This window comes from Dermacentor albipictus, unplaced genomic scaffold, assembly GCF_038994185.2.
Source record: "Dermacentor albipictus isolate Rhodes 1998 colony unplaced genomic scaffold, USDA_Dalb.pri_finalv2 scaffold_24, whole genome shotgun sequence".
In the NCBI taxonomy this organism is placed as follows: domain Eukaryota; kingdom Metazoa; phylum Arthropoda; class Arachnida; order Ixodida; family Ixodidae; genus Dermacentor; species Dermacentor albipictus.
The window spans coordinates 4,280,433-4,295,185 of record NW_027225578.1 but is presented as its reverse complement, the minus strand read 5'-3'; the positions used below and the strand labels follow the sequence as shown (position 1 = coordinate 4,295,185).

The 14,753-nt window shown below is 45.6% G+C and overlaps 2 protein-coding genes across 2 annotated transcripts in view; both read right to left on the bottom strand.

The window, feature by feature from the left end:
* The window catches only part of LOC139052473 (uncharacterized), a 95,191-nt gene extending 86,317 nt beyond the window's left edge, over positions 1–8,874 (bottom strand). The window contains exons 1-12 of the mRNA XM_070529591.1: positions 8,864–8,874; positions 8,761–8,781; positions 6,800–6,820; positions 6,572–6,592; positions 6,123–6,143; positions 5,890–5,910; positions 5,780–5,800; positions 5,434–5,454; positions 5,206–5,226; positions 5,095–5,115; positions 4,983–5,003; positions 4,750–4,773 (exon numbers count right to left, since the gene is read on the bottom strand). Coding sequence (XP_070385692.1) covers positions 4,750–4,773; positions 4,983–5,003; positions 5,095–5,115; positions 5,206–5,226; positions 5,434–5,454; positions 5,780–5,800; positions 5,890–5,910; positions 6,123–6,143; positions 6,572–6,592; positions 6,800–6,820; positions 8,761–8,772 — 225 coding nt within the window. The 5' untranslated portion in view covers positions 8,773–8,781; positions 8,864–8,874. The remainder of the gene's footprint in view (positions 1–4,749; positions 4,774–4,982; positions 5,004–5,094; positions 5,116–5,205; positions 5,227–5,433; positions 5,455–5,779; positions 5,801–5,889; positions 5,911–6,122; positions 6,144–6,571; positions 6,593–6,799; positions 6,821–8,760; positions 8,782–8,863) is intronic.
* Positions 1,607–3,639, bottom strand: LOC135909113 (uncharacterized). The gene has a single exon (XM_065440944.2). The coding sequence runs from the start codon at positions 3,637–3,639 to the stop codon at positions 1,630–1,632; it is 2,010 nt and encodes a 669-aa protein (XP_065297016.1). The 3' UTR covers positions 1,607–1,629.
* Positions 8,875–14,753: the final 5,879 nt, after the last annotated feature.

Sequence of the window (14,753 nt, the reverse complement as noted above, 5' to 3'; positions counted from 1 at the left end):
ATTGCTCAGCACGCCGAGAAATGCCGACAACTGGCCCGTTCTTTGACGTCTGCTCAACAGTGCCGCCAAAAAGAGCGCCATGACCTCAATCGTCCCCCTCACCCCTTCCCCGTCGACTCACTCGTGTGGCTTTGGGTCCCACCTGTTGCTGCTCCTGGCCTTTCGTCCAAGCTCCTCCCGAAGTACCACGGGCCCTACCGCGTGGTCGCACAAACATCACCAGTGAACTACGTGGTCGAACCCATATCGCCATCTCCCGATCTCCGTCGACGAGGGCGAGAGACTGTACACATTGACCGGCTGAAGCAGTACTACGATCCGCCCACCTCTTCCTTGGTCGCCAGGATGGCTACTCTTCAATTCCGGGGGTGATTGTGACGAAGAAGATCGGCAGGCTGAAAAGCCCCATTGCCATCGCGTGGCTCGTACCCTGTTCGCTCGCTGGCTGCGCCTAGCTACCTGCTGTTGCCGCGTTGGTCGCTGCTCCTCTACGACCCGAATAAAACCCCCTTTACAGCAGCAACTCTCTTCATCCTAACAACTGACTTTTGTTTTTGTAATAATAATTCACTTGGCTATTATACTATGTGTTATATTACTCCTATTTTTATTCTATTGTAAATTTGCATTACTTGTTCACTACAGAAGTTTTCTTCGCAATTTTTGTCTTACTAAACAGCTTTGTATTCTTGTTTTTTCGCACTGTTCCTTATTTTTATGAAATTGTATGTAAAGTCACCGTAACCAATGCTTGATGTGTATCTCGTTTTTTTTTTTATTTTGTTCATGTATGGGAGTCCCCCTGACAGTTTCTAACTTTGAGACTCCCTGTGCAGTGCTAATTCTGTATACAATTCTTTGTAAAACTGACATCGTTGATGAATAAAACTTGAAACTTGAAACTTGAAATACTGGACGTCTCTTAAGCTTGCGGCTAACAAAAAACGGCTCTCTTCACCCGCGTAAGAGGCCTTGCCATATTTTTTAAAACTTAGTGCATAGTAGCGGCGACAACTTACAAAACCCCTGCTGCTGCACGCTAACCGGCATTTTGTACTAGGTGTTTTGCCCGAGTGAAGTTCAGCGGGAACGTACACAACCAAAACGTTTGCAAAACACCAGAGAGAGAACGCATTCTTTCGTTACTGCACTCATTTATATTTATCAAAGTAAGAAAGTTCACACGGAAGAATAATTACATACACATAGCCTGTTGTAGATCACGCCTCAGTGGAAAACTATAAAATCTTTTTTTTTACGTTCATTTTATTTCCCAAAATAAACAAACTCTAAACTAAAAAGACGCGCTATCACATTCTGTGATGGCTTACTGGAAATAAACTCAAATAAATAATATTTCTTTCCTTCGCTTATAATACTCAATGAGAAAAGTAAACCAAAAAGGCAGACTAAATTGACATACCTCTAGTGCCATCTGAGCTAGTTTTGCGTAAAATGTCAATTGTGAATGTTTTTCTCATCGCATGTATAACAGAAAACGCAAATTCAAAAGTCAGACAGCCTTCATCCACCTGGCATCTTATCAGTGCTGGCTTTGTGGCAATTGGATTGGATTGGAGAAACTTTATTTATGCCTGCAGTTGGGCGCTCGCGCGCCCCGACGAGGGCCTACGTCATCCTCGAAGTTGCCGTTACTCGGCGCGGGTCTCCGCTCGCCGTTGCCGGCTCGCTGGGTCCGTGCCTTTCGAGTGCCTCGAGGACCTGCTGGACGGCCCAGAGCTGATCGTCTCGGTCGTAGCTCTTCGCGGCTGCCTCGAGCCGTGGTGGGAGTGTTCTTGATTTAGCGTCCTCTGGATATTTAATGCAGTCCCACAAGATGTGCGTGTAGTCTGCGGTCTCCCTCCGGCAGACTCTGCACATATCTGTCGGATATGTCTCGGGGTACATGCGATTCATCAGTTTCGGGCTCGGTAGCGATCCGGTCTGGAGCTGTCTCAGTACTACCGCCTCCGCTCGACTCAGTCTCGGGTGCGGGGGTGGAAGAGTCCTGCGAGCCACGCGGTAGGCCTTCGTGATTTCATTGTAATCCGTCATGCGGTCATTGGTTTCGAACCACGTCGGATGGTCTGTCGCCGGGGCGCGGTTGGTTAGCGCTCGCGCCGCGGCGTGTACCGTCTCATTATGGTTCTCATTGCGTTCCGACGCGTCGCCCGCGTGCGCCGGGAACCGCTTGAGTCGTACTTTTCGTACGTCTAGTTTTACCGCTCGCAGTACGCGCTCAGCCTCCCTGCAGATTTTCCCTTTGGCGAAGTTTCGCACCACCTGTCGTGAGTCACTCAGCACCGTGTGGCAGTCTGCGTCGGCGATGGCCAGGGTGATGGCTACCTCCTCCGCTTGTTCCGCTTCGGCGCTTCTCACGCTCGCTGCCGTCCTCGTGGCGCCGGTTGACGCCTCTATGACGACCGCTGCGAAGGCGTTCCGTTGGTATTCGGCCGCGTCCACGTACCGCGCGTGTTCCTCGTTGGCATGCTGGTCGATGAGAGCCTTTGCCCTCGCCGCTCTTCTTCCCTTGTTGAACTCGGGATTCATGTTCCTCGGTATGGGGTCGATTCTGGTCTGGCGTCGGACCTCTTCGGGGACGGGGAGCTTCATCTCCATCTCGTTCGAGCGTCTAATTCCCAGATCGTCCAGTATCTTCCTCCCGGCTTTGGTCATGGACAGCCGCTCCAGTTGAGAGGTCCGTTGCGCTTCGGCTATTTCTTCGAGCGTATTGTGTAACCCGAGTTGTAACAAGCGGGTCGTGCTTGTGGACTCGAACAGGCCCAGCGCCGTCTTGTACGCTCTTCTGATGAGCACGTTGATTTTGTTTCGTTCGTGTTGCAGCCATCTGTGGTAGGCTGCAACGTACGCGACGTGGCTGATGACGAAGGATTGGACGAGCCTAATTAGGCTCTCCTCTCTCATGCCAGCCTTTCGGGAAGTGACTCGTTTGAGGAGTCGAATCGCGTTGGCTGCTTTTGCCTTGACACGGGTGATGGTCTCGCCGTTTCTTCCGTGCTTTTCGATGACCATGCCTAGGATCCTAATTTTGCCGACCTCGGGGATCGCGTTGCCGGATTTGGTGACGATTCTGATTTTTTCGTTTTCGCGTTGTCTGGTCTTGCCTCTGCTGTATTTGGCAGGTGGGAGTATGAGAAGCTCCGATTTGCTCGGCGAACATCTCAGTCCGGTGCCTTCCAGCTGGTCTTCTATTGCATCGACGGCGGCTTGCAGCGCGCCCTCGATGTGGGCGTCGCTGCCACCGGTCATCCATATCGTGATATCGTCCGCGTAGATGGTGTGCCTGACGTCATCGATGCGCCCGAGCTTTTCGGCCACTCCGATCATTACCAGGTTGAACAGCATCGGCGAAATGACCGATCCCTGCGGTGTTCCGGTGCTGCCGAGCTTCTTCTCTTGCGTCTGTAGGTCGCCTGCTCGTAGCTCGACGATCCTGTCCGTGAGGAAGTCCTTGATGTAGTAGTAGGATCTTTCCCCCATGTTGAGCTTGGAGACTTGGGACAGAATCGCCGAGTGTTTCACCTTATCGAAGGCGCTCTGCAGGTCGAGCCCTAGGATGGCTTTGTTGTCGCGGACGCTGCCGCCATCATCGATGATTTGGTGTTTGAGCTGCAGCATCGCGTCCTGCGTGCTGATTTGCTGTCTGAAGCCGATCAAAGTGGCCGGGTACAGACCTTCCCTTCCAGGTAGTCTTGCCACCTGTTGAGCAGGACGTGCTCCAGCTCCTTGCCCACGCAGGACGTGAGCGAGATGGGCCGAAGATTATCCGTGTCCGGCGGCTTCCCCGGCTTGGGGATCAGGATAGCCTTGGCTGTCTTCCACAGCTTTGGCAGCGCGCCCGCTCTCCAGCACTTGTAGTATTTTGCGAGCTTTTCAATTGAGATGTCATCGAGGTTCTTGATCGCCTTCTTCGTGACGAGGTCCGGGCCGGCTGCCGACCGGCTGTTGAGGTCGTGCAAGGCCGCGCGTACCTCCTCGACGTCGATGTCACGCTCGAGGTTCGCGTTAGGCAGGTCGCAGCAAACGTTATATTCAGTAGAAAAACGCAGTTCAGTAGGAAAATTTCGCATACCTGGCTTCTCATTAGTGTGAGCTTTAGGGAAAAAATTGAAAACTGATCGATTCACCCCTACACTACTTAAACTCGATCAAATAACTTATTTTAATACACATACTTAACGTACCTGGCATCCCATCGATGTGGGCTTCGTGGAAAAAATGAAAAGCATATTGATTCATTGCCGCAGTCACTATAGGTAATTACAAAACTGAACTCAATAAATAGACAGAGATCACGTACCTGCCATTACAGTGGTTGTGGATTTGTGGCAAAGGTTGAAAACAGAGTGATTCATTGCAGCAAACGTTATACTGAATAAACAAACATAACATAAGCGACAGATTTCACGTATATGACTTCTCATTCGCGCGCGCTTCCGAGATAAAAAATTCATAACATACTGGCTTATCCCTACATTTTTAAACTCAACAGAATAACTTATTTCAATAGACACACTTAACGTACTTGGCATCACATTGGGTTGGGCTTCATTGAAAATACTGAAAACATAATGGTTCATTTCCACAGTCAGTATAGGTAATTGGATTTCATGTACCTGCCATCCCATCCGCTGTGGCTTTGTGGCACAGATTGAAAACACAACGATTCATTGCAGCACATGTTATACTGAACAAACAAACGTAATACAATAGACAGATTTCACGTACCGGGCTTCTCATTCTTGTGAGCTTCTGGGAAAAAAAAATAAAACGGACATTCACCTCTACATTTCTTATGCTCAACGGAATAAATCAATTCAATCGACATACTTAACGTACTTGGCATCATGTCAGTGTGGGCTTCGTGCAAAATATTGAAAACATATTGATTCATTGCCGCAGTCATATAGTTAATTGTTAATTGGAAAACTGAATTCATCAAATAGAAAGATTTCACGTACCTGCCATTTCAGCGGTTGTGGCTTTGAGGTAAAGTTTGAAAACAGAGTGATCCATTGCAGCACATGTTTTACTGAATAAAGAAACGTAATAAAATAGGCAGATTTCACGTACCGGGCTTCTCATTCGTGTGAGCTTCAGGGAAAAAAATTGAAAACAGGCATTCATCCCTACACTTCTTATACTAAACGGAATAACTTAATTCGATATAAACACTTATAGTACCTGGCATCCCATCGGTGTGGGCTTCGTGGAAAATATGGAAAGCATATTGATTCATTGCCACAGTAATCATAGTTAATTGCAAAACTGAATTTAATAAATAGACAGAGTTCACGTACCTGCCATCCCAGCGGTAGTGGCGTTGTGGCAAAGGTTGAAAACACAATGATTGATTGCAGCACACGTTATACTCAATACAAAAACGTAAATCAGTCGAAAGATTTCACGTACCTGGCTTCCCATTCGTGTGAGCTTTCGAGAGAAAAATTTAAAACAAGCCGATTTTTCCCTACACTTCTTATAATCAGCGGAATAACTTAATTCAATGGACAAACTTAACGTACCTGGCATCACATCGGTGTGGGCTTCGTGGAAAATATCGAAAGCATATTGATTCATTGCCACAGTAATTATAGTTAATTGCAAAACTGAATTCATTAAATAGACAGAGTTCACGTACAGTACCTGCCATCCCAGCGGTAGTGGCGTTGTGGCAAAGGTTGAAAACACAATGATTGATTGCAGCACACGTTATACTCAATACGAAAACGTAATTCAGTCGAAAGATTTCACGTACCTGGCTTCCCATTCGTGTGAGCTTTAGGGAAAAAATTTAAAACAGACACTCATCCCTACACTTCTTATACTAAACGGAATAACTTAATTCGATATAAACACTTAATGTACCTGGCATCCCATCGGTGTGGGCTTCGTGGAAAATATCGAAAGCATATTGATTCATTGCCACAGTAATTATAGTTAATTGCAAAACTGAATTCATTAAATAGACAGAGTTCACGTACAGTACCTGCCATCCCAGCGGTAGTGGCGTTGTGGCAAAGGTTGAAAACACAATGATTGATTGCAGCACACGTTATACTCAATACAAAAACGTAATTCAGTCGAAAAATTTCACGTACCTGGCTTCCCATTCGTGTGAGCTTTAGGGAAAAAATTTAAAACAGACACTCATCCCTACACTTCTTATACTAAACGGAATAACTTAATTCATTATAAACACTTAATGTACCTGGCATCCCATTGGTGTGGGCTTCGTGGAAAATATTGAAAGCATATTGATTCATTGCCACAGTAATTATACGTAATTACAAAACTGAATTCAATAAATAGACAGAGTTCACCTACCTGCCATCCCAGCGGTAGTGGCGTTGTGGCAAAGGTTGAAAACACAATGATTGATTGCAGCACACGTTATACTCAATACGAAAACTTAATTCAGTCGAAAGATTTCACGTACCTGGCTTCCCGTTCGTGTGAGCTTTAGGGAAAATAATTTAAAACAGACACTCATCCCTACACTTCTTATACTAAACGGAATAACTTAATTCGATATAAACACTTAATGTACCTGGCATCCCATCGGTGTGGGCTTCGTGGAAAATATGGAAAGCATATTGATTCATTGCCACAGTAATCATAGTTAATTGCAAAACTGAATTTAATAAATAGACAGAGTTCACGTACCTGCCATCCCAGCGGTAGTGGCGTTGTGGCAAAGGTTGAAAACACAATGATTGATTGCAGCACACGTTATACTCAATACAAAAACGTAAATCAGTCGAAAGATTTCACGTACCTGGCTTCCCATTCGTGTGAGCTTTCGAGAGAAAAATTTAAAACAAGCCGATTTTTCCCTACACTTCTTATAATCAGCGGAATAACTTAATTCAATGGACAAACTTAACGTACCTGGCATCACATCGGTTGGGGTTTCATGCAAAATATTACAAACATGTTGATTCATTACTTCAATCATCATATTAATGGGAAAGCTTAATTCAATAAACAGTCAGATTACACGTTGGCACCTGGCATGTCATTAGTGTTGCCTAGGAGAAAGATTGAAAATAGATTGAATCATCGCTACATTTGCGATAGTGAATGGAATAACTTAATTTTAAAAAATGGTCATAATTTATCTATGACGAGTTCACAGTTATGCGAATAGCACACACGCGTCATATGTGAGGCGTGTACTTCAGCTGGGCTCCTGTCCCGCACTTCTCTCTTGGCATGATGCATCATTTAACGCCGTTGCCGCAAAGTCCGAGTGAAGTCTGAGCGTGGCCTCCAAGATGCGTGGCGTGCCAATGCGTGCGAACAATGAGCATAATTGCATCCCACCCGGCTGGCATTCATGGTGCAGTGTGCTAAACCGCCGGGCTGCTTGCTTGTGGAACCCGTGCAAAGCGGGTTCAATTCCTGCTAGCACCACAAAAAAGTGTAGTATTTTCAGACGGCACTGCCTTCGAAATCGGCCGACATTTCTAGACACAATAATCGGTATCGGTTGAAGAAAACATCTTAATAGGTTACATGGCAGGAAAAAAAATGGCTGTGGCTTAGGTAAGGTTAAGCCCAGGATGCGAAGCATACTAGCCTTTATTTTAGTTGTTGAACCACTGTTTAGCCTGGTGAACTGCTGTTGCTTGGCTATATTTGGTTCGGCTAGACGAAGAAACAACTCATGCATTACTGTTTAGCCTTCAAGAGTGGGACGCGACAGCGTTCCCGTCGACCCGCCAAGGGGTGTAAGACAATGGGCTACAGGGCAGCGACTACGCGCCCCGCATTGGACGCGGTGAGCGTCGAGCAAAGTAGCGTTCGGCGCGGCAACGAAATGTGCGCCTGAGCAAGAGACGCACGCCTTAGAAACAGCTCGTTTCTAAGGCAACACCGCATTCACTAGAGGCGCTTTTGTACCGCTTTGAAGCGTCCTACTCGTGGCTCAGTGGTAGCGTCTCCGTCCCACACTCCGGAGACCCTGGTTCGATTCCCACCCGGCCCGTCTTGCAAGAGTTGAGCCAAAGCCACTTCTCCTCTGTCGTGACGTCACGGTGTCACGTGGTTTCATGGCGACACCGCCGCGCCTGAGGAGCTGGGTTGAGCTCTCGTAATATGCTTCGCATAAAAACTAGTGTGACAATGCCAAGAGCAATTCGCGTTATTAGACATTATATGTATGTGTGTGTCTGGCACCTCATCACTGTTGGCTTTGTGGGAAAGATTAAAATAGATCGATTCATTGCTGCACTCAATACAGTTAACGAAATTATTTAGTTCAATAGACAAATTTCGCTTGCCTACCATCTAAACGGTACAGATTTTGTGGTAAAGAGTGAAAACAGATTGATTGATTGCCTAAGTCATCATTAACAAACAGAAAAACGAATAAAGAAACAAACTAATTTGACGCACCTGGCATGCAGCCCGTGTTGGCCTCGGGTGAAAGACCGAAAACAGATTGATTCATCGCTACACTTGTGATACTTAGCGGAATAGCTCAAATCAATGCACCGATTTCACCTACTAGGCAACTGATCGGTGCTGTCTTCATGAAAAAGATTCAAACTAGATTGGTTCTTTGCTGCAGTGAATAAAGTTCACAGGAAAACCTGACACAATTAAACAAGAGATTTCATGTACTTTGCCTGGCCTTGGTGCTGGCTTTAAGAAAAAGATTTAAAACAGATTGATTCATCACTACACTCCATATGGTTAACAAAATCATTTCATTCAATTACAGATTTAACGTACCTGGCATCCCATCGGTGTCGGCTATGTGGAAAGTATAATGATTAATTCCTGCGCTCTTTATCCTCAACGGAAAAATTTATTTGAATGGACAGATTTCACGCACCTGGCGTTTCATTGGTGTTGGCTATGTAGAAAGTATATTAATTGCTGCACTCTTTATTTTCAACGCAATAATTTCATTCAATGGACAGATTTCACGCACCTGGCTTTTCATTGCTGTTGGCTATTTTGTAGGTATTTAAAATGGAGTGATTCATGTCTGCACTCCATATGGTTAACAAAATCATTTCATTCAATTACAGATTTCACGTACCTGGCATCCTATCGGTGTCGGCTATGTGGAAATTATAATGATTAATTCCTGCACTCTTTATCCTCAACGGAAAAATTTATTTGAATAGACAGATTTCACGCACCTGGCATTTCATTGGTGTTGGCTATGTAGAAAAGATAGGAAGCAGAGTGATTCATCACTGCACTCGTTATGGTCAACAAAATAATTTCATTCAATAGAGAGATTTCACGTACCTGGCATCCTATTGGTGTTGGCTATGTAGAAAATATATTAATTACTTGCTGCGCACTTTATTCTGAATAGAATAATTTAATTCAATGAACAGATTTCACGTACCTGGCATTTCATTGTCGTTGGCTATGTGGAAAACATAGGAAGCAGAGTGATTCATCACTGCACTCGTTATGATCAACAAAATAATTTCATTCAATAGAGAGATTTCACGTACCTGGCATCCTATTGGTGTTGGCTATGTAGAAAATATATTAATTGCAGCACTCTTTATTTTCAACAGAATAATTTAATTCAATGAACAGATTTCACGTACCTGGCATTTCATTGTTGTTGGCTATGTGGAAAAGATAGGAAGCAGAATGATTCATCACTCCACTCATTATGGTTACCAAAATAATTTCATTCAATGCAAGGATTCCACGTACCTGGCATCCTACTGGTGTTGGCTATGTAGAAAATATATTAATTACTTGCTGCGCACTTTACTCTGAATAGAATAATTTATTTCAATGAACAGATTTCACGTACCTGGCATTTCATTGTCGTTGGCTATGTGGAAAACATAGGAAGCAGAATGATTCATCACTGCACTCGTGATGGTCAACAAAATAATTTCATTCAATAGAGAAAGTTCACGTACCTGGCATCCTATTGGTGTTGGCTATGTAGAAAATATATTAATTGCAGCGCTCTTTATTTTCAACAGAATAATTTATTTCAATGAACAGATTTCACGTACCTGGCATTTCATTGTTGTTGGCTATGTGGAAAAGATAGGAAGCAGAATGATTCATCACTGCACTCGTTATGGTCAACAAAATAATTTCATTCAATAGAGAGAGTTCACGTACCTGGCATCCTATTGGTGTTGGCTATGTAGAAAATATATTAATTGCAGCACTCTTTATTTTTAACAGAATAATTTATTTCAATGAACATATTTCACGTACCTGGTATTTCATTTTTGTTGGCTATGTGGAAAAGATAGGAAGCAGAATGATTCATCACTGCACTCATCATGGTCAACAAAATAATTTCATTCAATAGAGAGATTTCACGTACCTGGCATCCTATTGGTGTTGGCTATGTAGAAAATATATTAATTGCAGCACTTTTTATTTTCAACAGAATAATTTAATTCAATGGACAGATTTCACGTACCTGCCATTTCATCGGTGTCGGCTGTGCAGAAAAGTTTGAAAAGAGTGATTCATCGTTCCGTTCATTATGGTACAATTATTTCATTCAACAGACAGATTTCGCGTAACTCGCATCCTATTAGTGTCGGCTATGTAGGAGACATGTTGAATAATCGCTGCACTCTTTATTTTCATCCGACGTCGCTTCTTTGTTGCGCCGCGAGTGCCTCGGTCGTGCTGAGCCGGCGCCCTAACTTTTCGACACGCAGGGAGACTAAAGCTGCTGCTTACATCGCCGCTGTAGGCCTTGTGGTTTCGAGTTGCTCACCGCACCCTTTTACCGCATCCATCGAGCGCAATCTCACTATGACGCAGCGCTACGCTTCGCCGTCTTCTTCATCGATTCACCTCTTCATTTGATTGCCACAGCACTTTTTTGGGTCGAGCGGCAGCTGTCCCCCACATCGTCAACTGAGCATCGGGCTCCTGAGGCAGCTACCGCACCGGGTTTCGGCCACAGAGAGGCGGGCTCCTGACGAGCGGGCGAGCCACGTGCTCACTCGAGGCGTTATTCGGCCATCAAGTAGTGCGTGGGCATCTGCAGTCGTTCTTGTTAAAAAAGAAAGATGGTTTTCGTCCGATTTTTTCACCGTTTATCATCGCTTGAACAAGGTCACGTAAAAGGATGTTTAACTTGAATTTTAAACGTGCTGTGCAAGGCTGCAGGAGAAAAGGAAAAAATTCAGTGTCATTCCACTCTGTGAGGATGGATGACCAGCGAAGATGTGTATAGTGATGACTGTATTTATTTATTTATTTATTTATTTATTTATTTATTTATTTATTTATTTATTTAACATAGCGCATGCCTTATTCGGGCCCAAGCAGGAGGGGTTACGTCAACGGTAATAAGGAAGACTAAATATCGGAGAATAGAAAAATACACAATAAAAAATATACAGGGGCATCAGGATTTGCAATTCAGAATTAACAGTAAATACAAAGTAGGAACTGTAGTAGTTTGCAACTCGACAACAAAGTAGTGATGAACCATGAACACAACGCATATCACTGAATTCAGCATTTTACCTAATTTTAGTACAACACGCTGACGAGAATTAATTTCCTTCCTTGTGTGCAGGGCAGTATTAATCAAAAGAAATATTATTCACAATATGAACGAATGATTGTGTTGTATTAGCGTTGACTACTTCTTGTGGTAGTTTATTCCATAATGAAATAGCATGAAGAAACGGGGAGTATTGACGCATGTTAAGGTAACTGAATGGTTGCCTAACTGCTTTGCTGTGTTGTGTACGGTCAAAGCGCATTGATGGCTCGTTCATATTGACGTAATATATGTGCGCACACGCGTCCTAAGCATTGCACGGCCAGAACACAACTGCTGATAACGTCGCTAGGCGATGTTGACGTAACAGTGAAGAGGCGCACACATTGGGTTTAGCTTTACGGGCACAGCATCGTGCCCGTGAAGATTGTCTCGGCGAACAGAAACGGGAATGGGCACGGACGGGGCGGAAGGAGACCACCGACGACGAGCGGGCCGCCAACGTGAAGCGTGCGTGCCCGTTGGGACTTCGAATACCCCGAGGAGAACGCTAGACGTCGACGTGGCTATACCGTAGACCTATGCAACCGGCGCGGCGTAGACTCCCGAGCCCGCGGCGTTGCAATACCGATTTCTTGGTCTACGCGAACCTCTTCTACGCACGCACAAAAAAAAAACGGAAACCTAGCCATATACAGCTTCTCTGTAAAAATAGGACAGGGAGAGCGCAGACTACTAACTTCTTCCACGCATAAACCTTTGCCAAGCATACCTTTAGCACGCATTGACGACGCACTTGACTGCTTACAGGGAGCCCATTTCTTTTTTTTTTCTTCCTTTGATCTTCGCTCTGGATACTGGCAGGTACCCATGGCTGAGGCTTGTCGCTGCAAACCGCGTTTGTTACACCGGATGGCTTGTATCAATTTAATGTCATGACGCATGGCCTTTGTAATGCTTCAGCCACGTTTAACCGGATGATCGACACTATTTTGTGTGGCCTGAAGTGTCAACCATCCCCGTGTTATTTAGATGACGTTGTTGTGTTTGTTCCCGACTTCCCGACACACCTTCAACACCTGAAATGAGTTCTGACCAGCCATACGCAAGGCTGGCCTACAACTTAACTTGAAGTGTGCGTTTTTTTTGTGCAGAACTAATAACCATATTGGGCCATGTTGTTTCCAAACATGGCATATTTCCTGATGCCGAATTTCCTAAGCCAACGAGACTACTGCGTAATAAACCTGTGCAGGCCTGTGCGATACAGCTTCTTACCGGCACCAAGTGACCTTTCTACCTTGTCAGATACGCGTGATGTCATATTTACCACCTTACGTTGTCTGTTTACTTTAGAGGTGGGCAGTGCAACTCGGACGAAGGACAAAAGGAAGATGATACGAGCGCAGACCTAACAACTGTTAATAACTAACTGTTAGTCGGCGCTATTACCGTCTACTTCCTTTTCTCCTTCATCCGGGTTGCACTGCCCACGCCTAAGAATATGTCCAATCACCAACTCGCCCAGCTAGCTGCGTTTATTCTACTTACCTCGGCACCTATTTTACGTCACTTCGATCCGAATGCTCCTACAGAAATTCACACTGAGGCCAGCGGCATTGGTCTGGCAGGTGTAGTGCTCGCGCAAAGAAAGTGTGGCTTTGGCGAGTACGTTGTAGCCTACGCCAGCCGAACTGTCACCAAAGCTGAAGCGAACTACTCTGTGACGGCAAAGGAATGTTTAGCCATTGTGTGGACTCTTACTAAATTTTGGCCTTACCTTTACAGTCCTCCTTTTGACGTCGTCACAGACCACTATGCGCTTTGCTGGTTGTCGTCCCTCAAAGAACACGTTCGGGCGCCTCGCGCGATGGGCCTTAAATGTACAGGAATACGACATCAGGGGCTGTCAACCGCTCCGGGCGCAAACATTCTGACGCCGATGCTCTATCACGTTCACCGATCCCACCCGACGTCGACAGAGTTTTGCCCCTGACGCCCACTCCACAATATTTGGACTTCAGTGCCCTCGCTTCAGAGCAACAAAAATACCTATAGATAGCACGCTTCTAAACTTTCTGAAGAATCCTGTTGGACTACCGGCGACTCGCGCACTCTGCCGCCAAGCGCTACATTTCACCGTTCGCAATGGACTTCTGTAGAAATTACCAAGGCAATGGCTGCAAGTGGCTTCTAGCGGTTCCGTGCCAACTCCGACCCGCATTTCCATTTCTTGCCGACCCGCAGTGTGGCTATGGCGAATTGTGCAAGACTTAAACGCGCCTTCGACTGCGATATTACTGGCACGGCGTGTACAATTACGTCAGCAAATAGTCTTCTCGTGCACTGATTTCCAATGTCACAAATATCAGCTCCTCATCCCGCCGCTCCGTTGCAGCCACTTCCATGCCCAGTCCGCCCCTACGACCACGTCGAGACTTGATTTATATGGGCCTTTCCCATGTACGGCTGCTGGAAAGCGTTGGGTCATAGTTGCGGTCGATCACCAGACGCGATGTGGCGAAACCACTGCCCTCCGAGCGGCCCTAGCGCACGGCGTCTCTTTTTTCATCCTCCATCACTTCGTTCTACACCACGGCGTACCTTGTGAACTCTGTAGTGAGCGAGGGCGCGTGTTTCTCTCTGAAGTAGTCAAATCACTCCTTCATCACTGCAGCGTTCTACATGTACATGGCAACACCACCGCCTTAGACAAATGGTCTGATGGAACGGTTCAACCGAACTGTCAGCGACATGCTGTCCATGTATGTCGTCTCGGATAATTCCAACTACATGGGACCTTCTACCATTCGCAACGTACGCCTAACAACATCGCCAAGCAAGCCACACAAAGATTCTCTAAGTTCTTCCTTTACTACAACCGTAAACCTTCTTGTACCATTGATACATTTTTTTTACATACAGTCCAGATGCTTCAGAGTGTACTGCAGTTTCCACCGCCGTTAAGCATGCCGAGGAATGGCGGCAGCTCGACCATTCACTTCATACCGCAGACCAAACTCGCCAAAAGCATCGACGTGACGACGGCAGACCAGCCGTTGAAGTTGGTACCTATCATTACGGAGCCTTTTAGACGGCTCGTTATTGATACAGTGGGACCTCTGCCGGTAACAGCCACAGGGTACAGACACATTTTGACTGTGATCTGCCCAGCGACAAAGTTCCCTGAAGCAGTGCCGCTTAAAGAACTCAGCTCAGTTGAGATAGTCAATGCACTACTGTCCATATTTGCGCG